The sequence below is a fragment of the Colobus angolensis genome, unplaced genomic scaffold, assembly GCF_000951035.1.
Source record: "Colobus angolensis palliatus isolate OR3802 unplaced genomic scaffold, Cang.pa_1.0 Scaffold365, whole genome shotgun sequence".
NCBI classification, from domain to species: domain Eukaryota; kingdom Metazoa; phylum Chordata; class Mammalia; order Primates; family Cercopithecidae; genus Colobus; species Colobus angolensis.
Window position 1 is genome coordinate 230,802 of NW_012116988.1, and position 16,486 is coordinate 247,287.

Genomic DNA, 16,486 nt, shown 5'->3' on the forward strand with positions numbered 1-16,486 from the left:
CTTATTTTACACAAACATAGCAGCACAAGGAGGATAATCAATGCTCCACATTTATTGTAAACACAGCAGTACCTTTCTAGGGAGAATACGTGTATGAGCATATTAGCTAGAATTTCATGGCATCTTTTGCTGAAGTACAGACTTCTATATAGCAAATAAAGACAAATAAAAATTTAACACTGAGATAGAATAAAAAAAAGTATTCTAAAAATTCCTTCTGACCCATTATTATTATTTTGTTTTTACCAGAATGATTGTGATGAAATGGTTGCAGCAGTGTGGTCTTAATCCACACTCTGTTTCATCATTCTTGGGGTTTGGCTGTAAGATTTTATGCTTACGAAAAATGCTTTATTTTCCGTATTCAGTAATTTAACATGATTTTCACAGCCTCACGTTTTTAGAAAACGATTCATTCTAAAAATAAAAGTGATTAAACCACATACCATTTTTTCCCAAAAAGAGTAGAGTAACTAACTATATAGTCTTGTCTACACTTAATACATAAGAAAATAAAGATAGTCATTTATTTCGGCTGCACACTTGGGAATAAAACACTTCTTGGCTATAGGCAAAGAGCTTTCAGAGAGGATATCTTACAAAATATGGGAGACCTGGTACAAAAACATTTATCCCTATGCCTTAAGAGGTAAATACTTCCGTCTAACACTGCTAATTCCAACCATTAACTTAGAGCTAAAGAAACATAATAGTATACCACAAAACATCTTATTTCTGTTTTGGATTCAGGGAGTACACATGCAGATTTGTAGCATAGGTATACTGCATGGTGTTGAGGTTTGGATACTTAATAATCCCATTGCCCAAGTAGTGTACATCACACCAGAAAGTAGTTTTTTGATGCTTGTCTCCCTTTCTTCTTCCATCTTTTTAGAATTCCCAGTGTTTATTGAATTTTTCTGTGTTTCCACGTGCATCCAATGTTCACCTTCCACATCTAAGTGAGAACATACGGTATTTGTTTTACTGATCTGTGTTAATTTGCTTAGATTAATGGCCATCTGCTGCATTCATGTTGCTGCAAAGGACATTACTTCATTCATTTCTGTGGCTGCATAGTATTGCAGGGTGTATAAGTACCTCATTTTTGTTATTCAATCTAAGGTGTATAGGTACCTGGTTTAATTCTACGTCTTTGCTACTGTGAATCATGCTAGAATAAATATGTGAGTGCAGGTGTCTTTTTGGCAAAGAAAATTTATTCTTTTTGGGAATAATGGCACTGATGGGTCAAATGGCAATTCTATTTATAGTTCTTTGAGAACTCTCCAAAATACTTTCCACAGTGGTTAAATTTTATTGCATTCCCACCAACAATCTATAAAGATAGGTATTTCTCCACGACTTCAAATCTGTTATTTTCTAGCTTTTAATAACAGCTATTGTAACTGGTGTGAAATGGTATCACATTTTCATTTTGATTTATATCTCTAAGATGATTAGGAGTGTTGAACATTTTGGGCATGTTTACTGGAAACACTTATGTCTTCCTTAGAGAAGTATCTATTCACATCATTTGTTTTTACATTAATTTTTAAATAAATTCTACATATTATTTGTTGTATGCAGTTTGCAAATATTTTACTTCATCTTGTAGAGTGTCTGTTTACTTTGTTGAGTTACTTCTGCTGTGCTGAAGGTCTTTAATTAGATGCCATTTTTTATTTTTATTTTAGGTTTTTGAGATGGAGTCTTGCTCTGTCGCCCAGGCTGGAGGGCAGTTGTTCAATCTCAGCTCACCACAACCTCTGTCTACCCAGTTCAAGAGATTCTCCTGCCTCAGCCTCCCGAATAGCTGGGATTACAGGTACAAGGCACCATGCCTGGCTAATTTTTTCTATTTTTAGTAGAGATAGGATTTCACCATGTGAGCCAGGCTGGTCTTGAACACCTGACCTCAGGTGATCCGCCTGCTTTGGCCTCCCAAAGTGCTAGGATTACGAGCATGAGCCACTGTGCACAGATGTTTGATTTTTATTTGTACTCACTTTTAAGGTGTTATTCATAAATATTTACCAGAGGCCAGTGTCTAAAAGAGTATTTTCTACGTGTTCTTCTAGAATTTTTGTAGCTCCAAAACTCACAGATAAGTCTTTAATCCATCTTGAGTTATAATTTTTATATTTGAAGAGACAGGGATTCACTTTTTTTCTGCACGACTAGTTTTTCCAGTACTACAATTTATTGAATAGGTGTTAGTTCTCCTCTATTTCTGTTGACTTTGTAAAAAATAAGTTGATTGTAAAAGTGTACCTTTTTTTCAGGGCTCTCTCTTCTTTTCCATTGGTCTATATGTATATTTTTGTACCAGAAACACGTTCTACTGTTGCAGTAGCTTGTAGCACAGTTTAAAGTCAGGTAATGGGAGGCCTTCAGGGTTTCTTTCTTTCTTTTTTTAATGTCTAAAGTTGTCTTGGCTATTTGAGCTTTCTTATTCTTCCCTATGAATTTTACTCATTTTGTCACCCAGGCTGGAGTGCAGTAGCACGATCTCAGCTCACTGCTACCTACTCTTCCCAGGTTCAAGCATTTCCCCTTCTCAGTCTCCCAAATACCTGGGACTACAGAAAGCATGCACCACCACACCCGGCTAAGTTTTGTATTTTTAGTAGAGACAGGGTTTCAACATGTTGGCTAGCCTGGTATTGAACTCCTGACCTCAGGTGACCTGCCCAATTGGCCTCCCAAAGTGTTGGGATTACAGGCAAAAGCCATCACACCCAGCCTAGAACTTTCAGAACTATGTTTAATAGAACTATTTAGAGTGGAAATTCTTGTCTTATGTTTATTTTTATGGAGAATACATCCAGATTTTGCTTGTCCAGTATGATGTGGCTTGAAGATTTGTGATGGATGGCTTTTATTATTTTGAGGTATGTTTCATCAATGTCTCGTTTGTTCAGAATATTTTCATGAATCAATATTAAATTTTCTTGAAAGTTTTTTCTGCATCTTCTGTGTTAATTTTTGACTTATCTTTACATGGCAAAGAAAAGTTAATGACTTGTATGTGAAAAAACATCCTTATATGGAATGAAGCTCACGTTTCTTGCAAAATAACTTTTGGATTTACTTATAATCTCAGTTTACTATTATTTCACGAATTTTTTTTCAACATTTATAAAAATACTGGCTTGCCGCTTTCTTTTTTCTTGTGTCTTCACTATATTTTGCTATCAAGATGATACTGATTTTATTTAACAAGTTAGGGTGGAATCCCATCTTGATATTTTGGAATACATTTAGTAGGCTTAGTACCAACTAATCATTGTATATATGGTAAAATTTGGCTATAATTTTATATCACACAGGGCTTTTTATGATTTTTTTATTATTCAATATCATATATTTTATATATTTTTGCTCTGGTCAAGGCTTCTGTTTTTTATTGGATCAATGTTAGCAAGTTGTGCATAGTTAAAACTTTATAAGTTTTCTCTAAATTTTTTAGTTTGCATACATAGAGATGTTCATAGTCTTTGAAAATTTTTGAATTTATGTAGATTTCATTGTGATTTTACACTTTTAAAATTAAATAGATGCAGAATAAAAGCTTGATAAAATTCAACATTTCCTCATGATAAATCTCTGAAAAATTTAGGTATAGGAAAAAGGCACCTCAAGTCAATAAATGTCACATATAACAAAATATGCAGAGCTAATAACATATTAAACAGGAAAATATAAGATTTTACTCTAAGATCTAAAACGAGTCAACAATGTGCCATTTCTTCAGTCTTACTAAACATAGTACTAAATGTCCAAGAAAGACACATTGAAGAATATAATTGAAAACAGCAGTTGAGAAGAAAAAGTTAAATTATTCTTATATAATATTTTATCTCTATACATAATCAGAAGCTTAAGAGTTTACTAAACCCTATTTGAACGAATAAACAAATTTATTAAACTTGCAGAATACAAAAGCAACATCCAAAAGTCAGAATTTCTATGCACTGACAACTATCACAAAATGAATTTAAAAACAATTCCATCTATAATAACTACACTTTGAAATAAATTTAACCAAAAATTTGAAACTCCTTACATCATACTCTAAAGAACATTAAAGAAATTAATACATGAATAAAATAGATTACTTATTCGTGAATTGGCATTAATACTGTTAAATATTTGTATTACAGAAAATAATCTACAGATATAATGCAACTCTATGAAAATACCAGTGACATTTAAAAATACATCTACAATTTATGTAGTATCACAAAAGACTCTGAATAGCCAAATAGAACAACAACAATAACAAAAAAAAACCCACGCTACCTGTCTTTGGAACATACTATAAAGCTATGTAAAAAAAACAGTATGGTACTTGAATAAAAACAGACACATAGGGCAATGGAGCAGGAAAAAAAAAAAGACCAGAAATATATCCATTTACTTACAGCTAACTGATTTTAAATAATGGTGACTATTTCTTAGAGACAGGAGAGTATCTTCAATAAATGGCATGGAGAAAATGTTATAGCCACAGATAGAGTAATAAAATGAGACTATCATCTCACACCATATATAAAAACCAACTCATAAAACTCATAAGTTATTATTATTAATATTTGAGACAGAGTCTCACTCTGTCATCCAGGCTGGAGTGCAGTGGCACAATCTCAGCTCACTCCAATCTCTGCCTCCCAGGTTCATGTGATTCTCCTGCCTCAGCCTCCTTCGTAGCTGGGATTACAGATGGGTGTCACCATGCCTGGTTAATTTTTGTATTTTTGGTAGGGACGGGGTTTCATCATATTGGCAAGGCTGGTCTCAAGCTCCTGACCCAAGGTAATCTGCCTGCCTTGGCTTCCCAAAGTGCTGGGATTAGAGTCATCAGCCACCACGCCTGGCCACTCAAAATAAATTACTTAAATGAAAGGCCTGAAAACTGGAAACTACTACAAAAAATAGAGTAAAACCCACATAACATTGGTTGGGCAGTGACTTTTAAAATCTAACCTCAAAATCCCAGGGAAGAAAAGGAAAAACAAATGAGTCAGATTACTACAAATTAAAATGCTGTTGCACAGAATCTGACACAATCAAGTCCACTAAAAATTGGAACGAAATATTTGTAAATCATACATGCGTCAAGGGGTTAATATCAAAAACACATAAGAAACTTAAATGACTGCACAATAAACAACAAATAACTTACAAATGAGCAAGAGGCATAAATATTTTCCATGAAAGTACATACATATGACCAACAGATACATTAAGAAATTATCAATGTCGATTATTATTACAGAAATGAAAACCTCTGCCTCCCAAGGTGCTGGGATTACAGGTGTGAGCCACTGTGCCTGGTCTTACATAGACTTAATTTTGGATTAAATTTCTTCTCTATTTATTGCATCTGCAAAAATACATTTTAGTATAAACTCTCTGAAGTTTTCTAAGCTGTAGTTTTTGAAAACAAAAAAAAAAGTTTTTTCCAAAAGTATTTCATTTGGAGAGTTTTTCATTAATATAAATTCTCTAATGTTGAACAAAGTTGGAGCAATGGCTGCAGGGTTTCCCTCTAGTACAAAATGAGTACAGTAAGATTGTGACACAAGTAAAGTTACTATAACTCTCTATATTTTAATGTTTGTCTTCAAAAGAAATCATCTTCTGAAGTTTAAAGGCTTACGTTTTCTGAAAAATCTTTGAACAGTGATTGCACTTTTAATGATTTTATTAAGTATGAACTCTGATGTTGAGTCAATGTGAGCAGATATTAATAGGGTTTTCACTTTCTTTATATCTATATATTTGTTCTCAAGTATAAATGTCCTGTGTAATAAAATGTGAGCATTGGTTAAAAGTTTTGCCACTTTGTTCACACTAGTAGTTTTCTCCAGTATGAATCACCTAACCTACAATTAAATGTGACAACACTTTAATGGCTTTGTCACATTCTTCATATTTCTAGAATTTCTCACCAGCATTTCTTCTATATTTGGAAAAGTTTTAGGTGTTGTCAAAGGCATTGTTACAACTTTCAGGTTTTTAGTTTCTCTTTAGTATGAACCATCTTATGTCTGTTAAGAATATAGGATTTGTAAAAGGCTTTGCCACATTCTTAACACTTGTAGGGATTCTCTCCAGTATGAATTACCTTATGTGTAGTAAGGTGTGAAGACTGGTTAAAGGCTTTGTCACATTGTTCATATTTGTCGGTTTTTCTCCAGTATGAATTACCTTATGTTTAGTAAGATTTGAGGATTGGTTAAAAGCTTTGCCACGTTCTTCACATTTATAGGGTTTCTCTTCAGCATGAATTATCTTACATGTAGTAAGGTATAAAGATTGTTTAAAAGCTTTGCCACAGTCTTTACAATTTTATGTATGAATTGTCTTATGCTTAGTAAGGTATGAGAACTGCTCAAAGGCTTTACCACAATCTTTACATTTGTAGATTTTTTTCCCCAGAATGAATTATTTTATGTGTAGTGAGGGTTGAGGACCGGTTAAAAGTTTTGCCACATTCTTCACATTTGTAAGGTTTCTCTTCAGTATGAATTCTTTTATGTGTAGTAAGGTTTGAGGACTGGTTGAAAGCTTGGCCACATTCTTCACATTTGTAGGGTTTCTCTCCAGTATGAATTCTCTTATGTGTATTAAGGTGTGATACCTGGCTAAAGGCTTTGCCACATTCTTCACATTTGTAAAATTTCTCTACAGTACGAATTATCTTATGTGTAGTAAGAGTTGGGAACTGGTTAAAAGCTTTACCACATTCTTTATATTTGTAGGGTTTCTCTCTAGTGTGAGTTATCTTATGTATATGAAGGTTTGAGGATCGGTTAAAAGCTTTGCCACATTCTTCACATTTGTAGGGTTTCTCTCCAGTATGAATTATTTTGTGTTTAGTAAGGGTTGAGGACCACTTAAAAGCTTTGCCACATTTTTCGCATTTGTATGGTTGCTCCTTAGTATGAATATTCTTATGTTCAGTAAGGTTTGAGGACTAGTTAAAGGATTTGCCACATTCTTCACATTTATAGGGTTTCTCTCCAGTATGAATTCTTTTATGTGTAATAAGGTTTGCGGATTGGTTAAAAGATTTGCCACATTTCTCACACTGGCAGGGTTTTTCTCCACTATGAATTCTCTTATGTGTAGTAAAATGTGAAAACCAGTTAAAGGCCTTGCCACATTCTTTACATTTGTAGGGTTTTTTCTCAGTAATTCTCTTATGTGTAGTACAGTTTGAGGACTCATTAAAGGCTTTGTCACATTTTTCACATTTGTAGGGTTTCCCTCCAGTATGAATTTCTTTACTTTGAGCTAAGTGTGAAAGAATGCAAAATAATTTTCCACATTCTTTACATTTGAAAGGTTTCTTTGAAGTATGGCTTATCTTTTGTCTGTTTGAATTTGAAATTTTATGAAAGACTTTCACATATTGAAATATTTTGCTATGGGTAGTTGCCAAACACTGGTTATGTCTATTGTAACCTTTTTTGTGCATCTTAAACTCATCTACACTTTTACAGCCTTTTCTTAACAGTAAATTCTCATGTCCACATTTTTTATATTGTTTCAGTATGACTTCTTGAAAATAATCTTTTATGCCTTGCTCTGGCCAAAGGTCTTGGGCAATATGAGAACATATAACTGAAAGAAATAAAAATTACAAATTACTCCATGTAGTAGACTGAGTATAGTTTATAAACCTAACCTACAAAGTTACACAAACTACATAACAAGATGGCATAGCAAAATACCACAGGCCCTAATTTCTTCATAAATATATAACAAAAATCCAACATACATTTGTAAAAAAGTAAGTTGACTGTGTACGGTGCCCCAGGTGAGCACAATGCAAAGAGCAATAAAGAGGAAAAGAAATTCTGTCACATTTTACCCAACAGAGCTCTTCCTCCTCTCCATTTTAACATAGTGACTTTTGAAGTAAACTGCCAACTCCTAGTTTCTTTTTTAAAAGACAAGTAAAATACTGGCACATACATCTTTATTTCTGGCTTATAGGGGCTTTTCCAGACACTGTTGTCTCTTACAACAAAAGGTTCTGAAAGAAATGGTAGTATACTTTAAAATGACAGTTTGAGCCTGCTGAGACAAAAAAGAAGTTTTACAGTATCAGAGATACTGTTGTATCACAGAGAACAAAGGTAGCAAGTGATTACCAATTGTTTGGTTTTTTTTGAGACAGAGTCTTGCTGTTGTCACCCAGGCTGGAGTGCAGTAGTGCAATCTCAGCTCACTGAAACCTCTGCCTCCTGGGTTCAGGCGATTCTCCTGCCTCAGGCTCATAAGTAGGTGGGACTACAGGCACATGCCACAATGCCCAGCTAATTTATTGTATTGTTATAGAGATGGGATTTCACCATGTTGACCAGGACGGTCTCAATCTCTTGACTTCGTGATCCGCCCACCTCAGCCTCCCAAAGTGCTGGGATTACAGACACGAGCCACCACACCTGGCCTACTGATTTTTAAGAAGAAACATAAATAAACTCCTCTAACTAAAAGCAAACAAAAAATTTTAGACAAGACATATTTTAAGAACATGTCGGAGAGACTCCCAGAATGTGTAGTCAAAATGATTGTTTTTAGACTATGTCAGGACAGAACTACATTATAAAGATTGTGATGGGTAGCTTTTCTAAATGTCCAAATCTCAATTAAAGATTACAATGTATACAAAACAGGGCAATGTAATTCCATCAAAAATACAAAATTTTCAGAAGGAAACCACAGAAAACATGTACACAATAATTTTAAAAATTGATTAAAAATTGAATATTCAATGCATGAAACAGGAACACAGACAACTACAGAAAATCAAAAATGAAGATAAGAACAAAAATATTGAAAATTTTAAAAAATTGAAATTATGGGGGTAAAAAATACAAGAAGAAATAATAACTGAAAAATCTCTCAGTAAGAAAAATAATGTAAACATGAAGAAGCTTAACAAACAAACTAGGATACATACAAAGATATTTATAACAAATACATGTATAAGCACAATTTCAAAACTCACAGACAGAAAGAGCATTTTGGAAGTTGCAAGATAAAAGTGATGTGTCATATAAAAACATGGTCTTATGATGTAACCAGTGAACTGTCAACAAAAATTTTGCAGGCCAGAAAGAAACTATGAGATGTAGTCAAATTACAGGGGAAAAAAAAAACAGTTTTCAAGCAATACCATCAGCAAATCTGTTCTGAAAAATGAAAAAACGATGTTCCAAAATAGCCAAATTCTGAAAAGGTATATCGGCACTGCATACACTTACAAAACTGCATAAACATATAAAAGATGCTGAAAGCAGTTCCTTAACTGGAAAATAAAAGTATTCAAGAAAATACCAATAATCTAATAAAAATAAATTATTTTTTGAGAAACATATGCACATACATAAAAAAAGGGATTTTGTAGCATTATCATAATGGTGCAGAAAACATTTTAAATTATTCTGTAAAATTTGAAAGACAAAAGCATAGCAATTATTGTAAACATCTGTTAATCAATAAACCACATAAAAAGATACGATTAGTAACATCATTTACAAATTTCAGGGCAGATGTAATAAGGAAGAATTTTTTATTCAGTTGAAGTTAATTTTTTACCAAACCAAATATATATATATATATATGTGTGTGTATATATATATTTGTCTTTTTCGAGACGGAGTCTTGCTCTGTCACCCAGGCTGGAGTGCTGTGGCACTATTTCAGCTTACTGCAAACTCTGCCTTCCGGGGTTCACACCATTCTCCTGCCTCAGACTCCTGAGTAGCTGGGATGAGTGCAGTGGCATGATCCTGGCTGGCTGCAAGCTCCGCCTCCTGGGTTCATGCCATTCTCCCGCCTCAGCCTCCTAAGTAGCTGGGACTACAGGCGCCCACCACCACGCCCGGCTAATTTTTTGTTTTTCTATTTTTAGTAAAGACGGGGTTTCTCCATGTTAGCCAGGATGGTCTTGATCTCCTGACCTTCTGATCCACCTGCCTCGGCCACCCAAAGTGCTGGGATTATAGGTGTGAGCCACTGCTCCCAGCCAAGAGACATACTCATACTTTCAATAAATAGATTTATTAAACATTTTAAAAACCAAGATCCAACTTGCCTTTCTACAAGAGTCGGTTGAGATCTAATGATAAAAAGAGATTGAAAGTGGCAAAATGGAAGTAGAGGTTTCATGCAAATATTAATCAAATGAGAGCAGAAGAGGCCAAAATAATATTATGCAAGCTACATCTTAAGTCAAAAACTGTCATATTTTATAAAATGGACTTGAAGTCAAAACTCTAAAGAGACAAAATAAGACCTTAAAAAAATTATAGATTTATTTACTGGGAACCTATGACATATTTGTATATAAATGTGTGTTTCTGTGTGTACATATATCTCACATTAGGGCTCCAAACATATGAAGCAAATATTGACAGAATAAAAGAAACACATAGAGAGCAATATAATTACAGTATATTTTAATATTGCACTTTCTGTAATAAAAATAAAACAAGACAGAATATTAGTAAGAAAACAGAAAACTTGAAGGCAGTATAAAACAATTATTCCTAACAAAGGTATAGAAGGCACCCCTCAAAAACCTTAGGATACACATTTTTATCAATAGCTCATAGAACACTTTCCTTGATAGACAACTTCCTAGGCCAAAAAAAAAATTTACCACATTTTTAAACTAAAATTTTATAAATTACTTTATATGACCAAAATAGAATGAGACTATAAATAATAAGAGGAAAAAAATGAAAACGTTCACAAATATATATAAAAATTAAACAACACACTCTTGAGCGTGCTCTTGTGGAAAGGCTGAAATAGTTAATATTGTAAATATGTCCATCCTGCTCAATGTAATCTACAGATTTAATGCAATGTTTTTCAAATTTCTCATTGTATTTTTGAACAGCAACCCCTCGAGTATATAGAATCTCAACAGACTAAAATAAAGTGCTTAACAATCTTCAAAAAAAAAGGGAACAATGTTGGAGGCTTTATAGTTTCTGATTTAAACACACATCACAAAGCTACAGAATTAAAAAAGTTGCTGGGCACGGTGGCTCATACCCGTAATCCCAGCATTTTGGGAGGCTGAGGCAGGTGGATTGCTTGAGCCCTGGAGTTCAAGACCAGTGTGGGCCACATGAGGAAACCCTGTCTCTACTAAAATCACAAGCTGGGCGTGGTTGCAGGTACCTGTAATTCTAGCTACTCAGGAAACCATCCAAAACTCTTCCCAACCAAGGTCTGGAAGAGGTCCTGCCTTTTCAGAGGCCTGGAGAAAGACACTCATTTATAGCCAGACAGACAAGACTGCAGACCTTGGTCCTTAATGTCTTCTCGGAAGCACTTCCATGACTCAGTTCCAGCTCTTTGAGCCACAGTTCATGGTCAGTTCTACCTACACGGAAACCCACACAGAGACTTGGGGAAATCCTTTCTGGTACCCAGTGAAAGCCATTTTCATCTGCATTTTGATATAAAGTCCACCATAGATATATAACCAACTGCAGAAATCTGCCCTAGTATCTACCCTACAGAACAAAGTCCTAAAGGATATTCACTCTGCCAAAAATATAATGGGAATTACAACTACCCAAGCCCCTTGTAACAAGTCAAATAAAGTTGAAACCTAGTGAAGACCCAGCAGCCCTGTGACCAAGCTACAACCCCTCTCCACTACAAGCCCAGAGGGCATTCTATCACCCTGGGCACCCAACAAAATAATATCTTTACATCTTGAAGCCAGTTTATAAAAACTTGAAGAGGTGTTTGCTTCTTAAAATTCACAGAGACCAATTCAAAACTATATTGTGCCCACTCTCAATACTTAAACATAGCACTGAAGGTGTGTGGTAGAAAAATTAGTCAAAATAAAGTTTTGAAGTCACTGAAATTGAAGACAAGTAAGAAGTTGCTGTTTATAGAGCATTTGACTTTATATATAAAAAACCATAAACAGTACATTAAAACCTGATCAAAGTAATAATTACACTCAATATATTAATTAGCAAATAGAAAATTAACATACAATTATACATTATGGTTTCATACACTTAAACTATCTGATAAAATATAGAAAGAAAGCAATCTTATTTACACTAGCACTAAAATAAATTTCTAAGAACAAATTTAATCAAGCAACTAAAAAATACTTTAAATGAAAGATACATCAATTAAAAAAATTAGAGAAGATGCAAGTAAATTTAAAAATATTTTGTCTATTAATTGAAAGAATAAATATTGCTAAAGTGCCTTATTTTTTATTTTTATTTCTTTGACAGAGTCTTGCTCTCTTGCCCAGGATCAAGTGCAGTGGCACAGTCTCAGCTCACTGCCACCTCCATTTCCCGGATTCAAGCAATTCTCCTCTCTCATCCTCCTAAGTAGCTGGGATTAGAAGCGCCTGCAATGACGTCTGGCTAATTTTTTGTAGTTTTAGTAGAGACAGGGTTTCACTATGTTGGCCAGGCTGGGCTCGAACTCCTGACCTCATGATCCACCCACCTTGGCCTCCCAAAATGTTGGGATTACAGGTGTGAGCCCACCATGCCCAGGCTAAAGTGCTTTGTTATCTAAGGCGTCTCTAGATTCAATAAACTCCCATCAGAATTCCAGTTATTTAAGGTAATAGAAAATATGGTTTTAAAATTTACATAAAACTACAATAAACTTTGAATAGCCAAAGCAATCTTGAAAGAAAAAAAAAGGGCCAGGCACGGTGGCTCAAGCCTGTAATCCCAGCACTTTGGGAGGCCAAGACGGGTGGATCACAAGGTCAGGAGACCGAGACCATCCTGGCTAATATGGTGAAACCCAGTCTCTACTAAAAAATACAAAAAACTAGCCAGGTGAGGTGGCGGGTGCCTGTAGTCCCAGCTACTCGGGAGGCTGAGGCAGGAGAATGGCGTAAACCCGGGAGGCAGAGCTTGCAGTGAGCTGAGATCCGGCCACTGCACTCCAGCCTGGGGGACAGAGCGAGACTCCGTCTAAAAAAAAAAAAAAAAAAAAAAATTAGTTGTAAAACAGCTTCCCAAATTACTTTAAAAACTGGCTTTTTTTTTTTTTTAAACTATAGATCTCTTATCAGTCTTGTCTATTGTATTTACTCTCACCTACCTGGGGGTTCTGCTACCATATCATGCGTCCTCACATTCCAAGGCACTTTTTCTTGCTCCAGACAGGTGATCAGGTCTGGCTTTGAGACAGCAATACCTGTTTTATGAAAAATAACATGAATCTTCCTCATATTCTCCAATTACCAACTTAGTAATGCTCTCAGTAAAGAGAATGTAATGGAATATTCTAGTAAATTAACCCCAAAATAATAATTTATAACAAATTTCTAAATATATTGGGAACAGTGGCTCATGCTTTTTTTTTTCTGAGACGGAGTCTCACTTTTCCCTTTCTGAAGGTGGACAAGATTCTTTCCATTTTTTACCCAGGTAGCCTAAATGGCACAAGACCAGTATCCACATATATTTCCACACAGTCCTAATTCATGGCAGATGTACTTATTTTCTGCCATATAGCCTCTTTTTTTAAATTAAGAGAACCATATCCTATTCCTAACATTACTATTAATGACAGCACAGACATCAAATTTCAAGGTGACTTGTTTGGGCACCCCTTTTTCTTCTGTTTTGGCTAACACTTTACTCGTATCATTCATGAGCACTCACCAGTCCTCAGTCCTTAATCTTATTTTTAAAACTGTAGTCATGGAAGGCTCAGATGGGTCATAACACACATCAGGTTGGTCATTTCCCGGGCTACATACATTGTATAGAATAACATTACACGAACAAGTTCTTTTTAGAGTTCCAGTACACTTATAATAACCATAAAATAATAGGATCATGGCAACCTTTTGTCCTACCTAAGTGACTTGATGTATACACTGGGAAGAGTCCTCAGTATGAGGAAGGTCAGTTGAAGTCCTTACTGTAAACGTGCAAATTTTAAGGAAAATCAGTCCTGTAATGTGATTTCTCATGCTTTAGCTGTGTTTGGACCAGTCAGCTTCTGGATGTGACTGGAGCAGGGCTTGTTGTCTTCTTCAGAGTCACTTTGCAGGGGTTGGAGAAGCTGCTCCCGTCCACGTACAGCTCCCAGTCTACTGATGTTCAAGGATGGTCTCGGTGGTTAGGCATGCTAGAATAAACTGAGCCCAACACGTCTACACAGTTATGTTCACCTGGGCTCTCTGATACCGAGAGCAAGGGGGCGGGGTTTAGGGTGTTGTAGACTTCAATAGTTATGCAGGAATTTTCACATAGCAAGCTTTGGCACACGGTTAATGTAACATTTGTTAACCAATGATGTCCTGTGACAGTTATTAAAGTTACCACAGCATGGGGGGTCTTTATATTCAGATTTTGCCCAAGGGTTAGTTTATCTGCTTCTTGTGCTAACGGGGGCATTTCTGCCAGAGCCCTCAGACATGGGGGCCAGCCTTTGGAAACCCCGTCTAGTTGTTTTGAGAGATAGGCCACTGGCCTTCACCAGGGCCCCATAGTCTGGGTTAAAACTCCAACTGTCATTTTTTTCTCTTTCTGACACATAGGATATAAAGGGTTTTGTTAGGTCAGGTCACCCCAGGGCTGGGGTTGACATGAGATTTTCTTTTAACTCATGAAAAGCTTGTTGCTGTTGGCTATAATACATGTAGTTTATTCAATCTACATTTTTATTAACTGTCACCCACCAAAATGTTGATGCAAATCCTGCAGTTATTTGATTTTAAGCTTTAAATTGATCCAGTATACCCCGTGGGACTCCAATTGCATCTAAATGGATATGAGAGTCAAAAGACCCATAAGGGGCTTTTCTTGCTTTACGATGTCTTATTTTTCCTCCTTCTGGTTGACGAAATGCCAGGGTGAAAGGGACAGCCAATTGGATTAAAGTATAAGTGCCACTCCAGTTATTTGGCAGAGTGCCCAGTAAAGGTCCACCACAATACCACCACATATCCACTCAGAGATGAACAAGGGCTGACTGATTGATAAGCTCTTGAAAATTCTTAAGCTCACTGCATCCCTTCAGGTCTTCAAGGAACACTAAGTTTCCTCCCTGTCATGAGAGACATGAAGTGAACTTAGTGTTGGGAGATGGAAGCTAAGTGTCCCTCGGGGGTTGACCCACAGGGTACTGGACTTTGGGATATAGCAGAGAGAGAGCTTGGCATAACTTGTTACTCCAGGCTGTAGAATCCTGGGAAAGAGTTACCATGCAGCCCATGCCTGGTCAGCTGGAGGACCACCCTAGTGGAAAGGGGACAATCTGGGCCTCTGGCCTGCCGTGCACACAAGCGTAACAATTGCTTTAGTTTAACATGCAGATGGAATACTTGATCCATTCCAACCAGTCACTTGCATCTTGGTATCCTGTCTTAATTGCTGCCAAAGTTTGTTTTAAGTCTTTAACTTCTATGATCCTCTAGTAAAATGGATGTATGATTTTAGGAAATTATAAATACACTTAGGGCATTCCATACTTGCTGTTTAGTGGTCCACAGAATGGTGGACCAACTACAGTATAAAATCCCTACATTGGGGGGCAAGAATCCTGGATGATACTGGAGTCTTTATAGAAATTTCCCCAGATTAAATGATCCTAATTTACTAATGCCCAGTCTTAGGAGAGTCAGGATTGACAGAGGTACTTTTCTGAAGTAGAGAGCTGTCTTTGACTTGGAAAGTCCCCACAGGGTATAACAAGGCAAGCATTAAATGCAACAGTTTGAGGCAAAATTGACTTGGTTATGTTAACAACTAGATGGTCAGCAATAGAGTGAGGAAAGAAGCAAGAGTAAGAGAATAGATGAAAGAGTTAAATGTTTCTTAGCTTTAGTTTGGTAGGGTTTTCCCCTGGGACTATGGAGGGGGTGTTGCTTTCTTGACTTGGGTGTGATGAACCCATCCTTTTTTCACAATATGAACAACAGTCTCGGTGGTTAGCAGCACAAGGTAGGGTCCTTCCTAGGTTGGCTCGAGTTTCCTTTTTTTTTTTCACCTTGTGATCTTCAGGCTGGTGCTAGTTTATTAGAAATTCTAGAGTTGGTAAATGCGCTAAAAGACTTTTAGTTTTGAGGGAAAGGAAAGTGGAAGATAAACCAGGTATATAATTTTTAAGAAATTGACCTTTTGTTTTAAATGTGGGGACATCAGCAGTGGACTTTATGGTCCTTGGTGCCTTTCTACCGAGAAATTTCCATTAGCACCCATTTTTTTATTATATTTTAGACCAAAGAAGCCAAACACCATTTTATATTTGACAATGCTTCCTGTATGATTTTTATACCAGATAAGCTAAATTTCACCTTTATATTAGTGTGTTATTAATGTTAAACTTAATTTTAATAAAACTTTGTTGACATATTCATTCAATTTTTAATGTCACACCATAAAGTAAGATTTTTATAGACTCTTTTTAACCTTTTTAAATTTTTGTTAAAGAGTAG

At 35.7% G+C, this 16,486-nt stretch overlaps 1 protein-coding gene across 1 annotated transcript; it reads right to left on the minus strand.

Moving 5' to 3' along the window:
* Positions 1–6,016: 6,016 nt before the first annotated feature.
* On the minus strand, positions 6,017–13,267 carry ZNF730 (zinc finger protein 730). The gene is given in 5 exon segments (XM_011953520.1): positions 6,017–6,192; positions 6,195–6,278; positions 6,436–7,250; positions 7,335–7,635; positions 13,138–13,267. Coding segments are annotated over 5 exon segments (1,506 nt in total).
* Between the last annotated feature and the right edge of the window lie 3,219 nt (positions 13,268–16,486).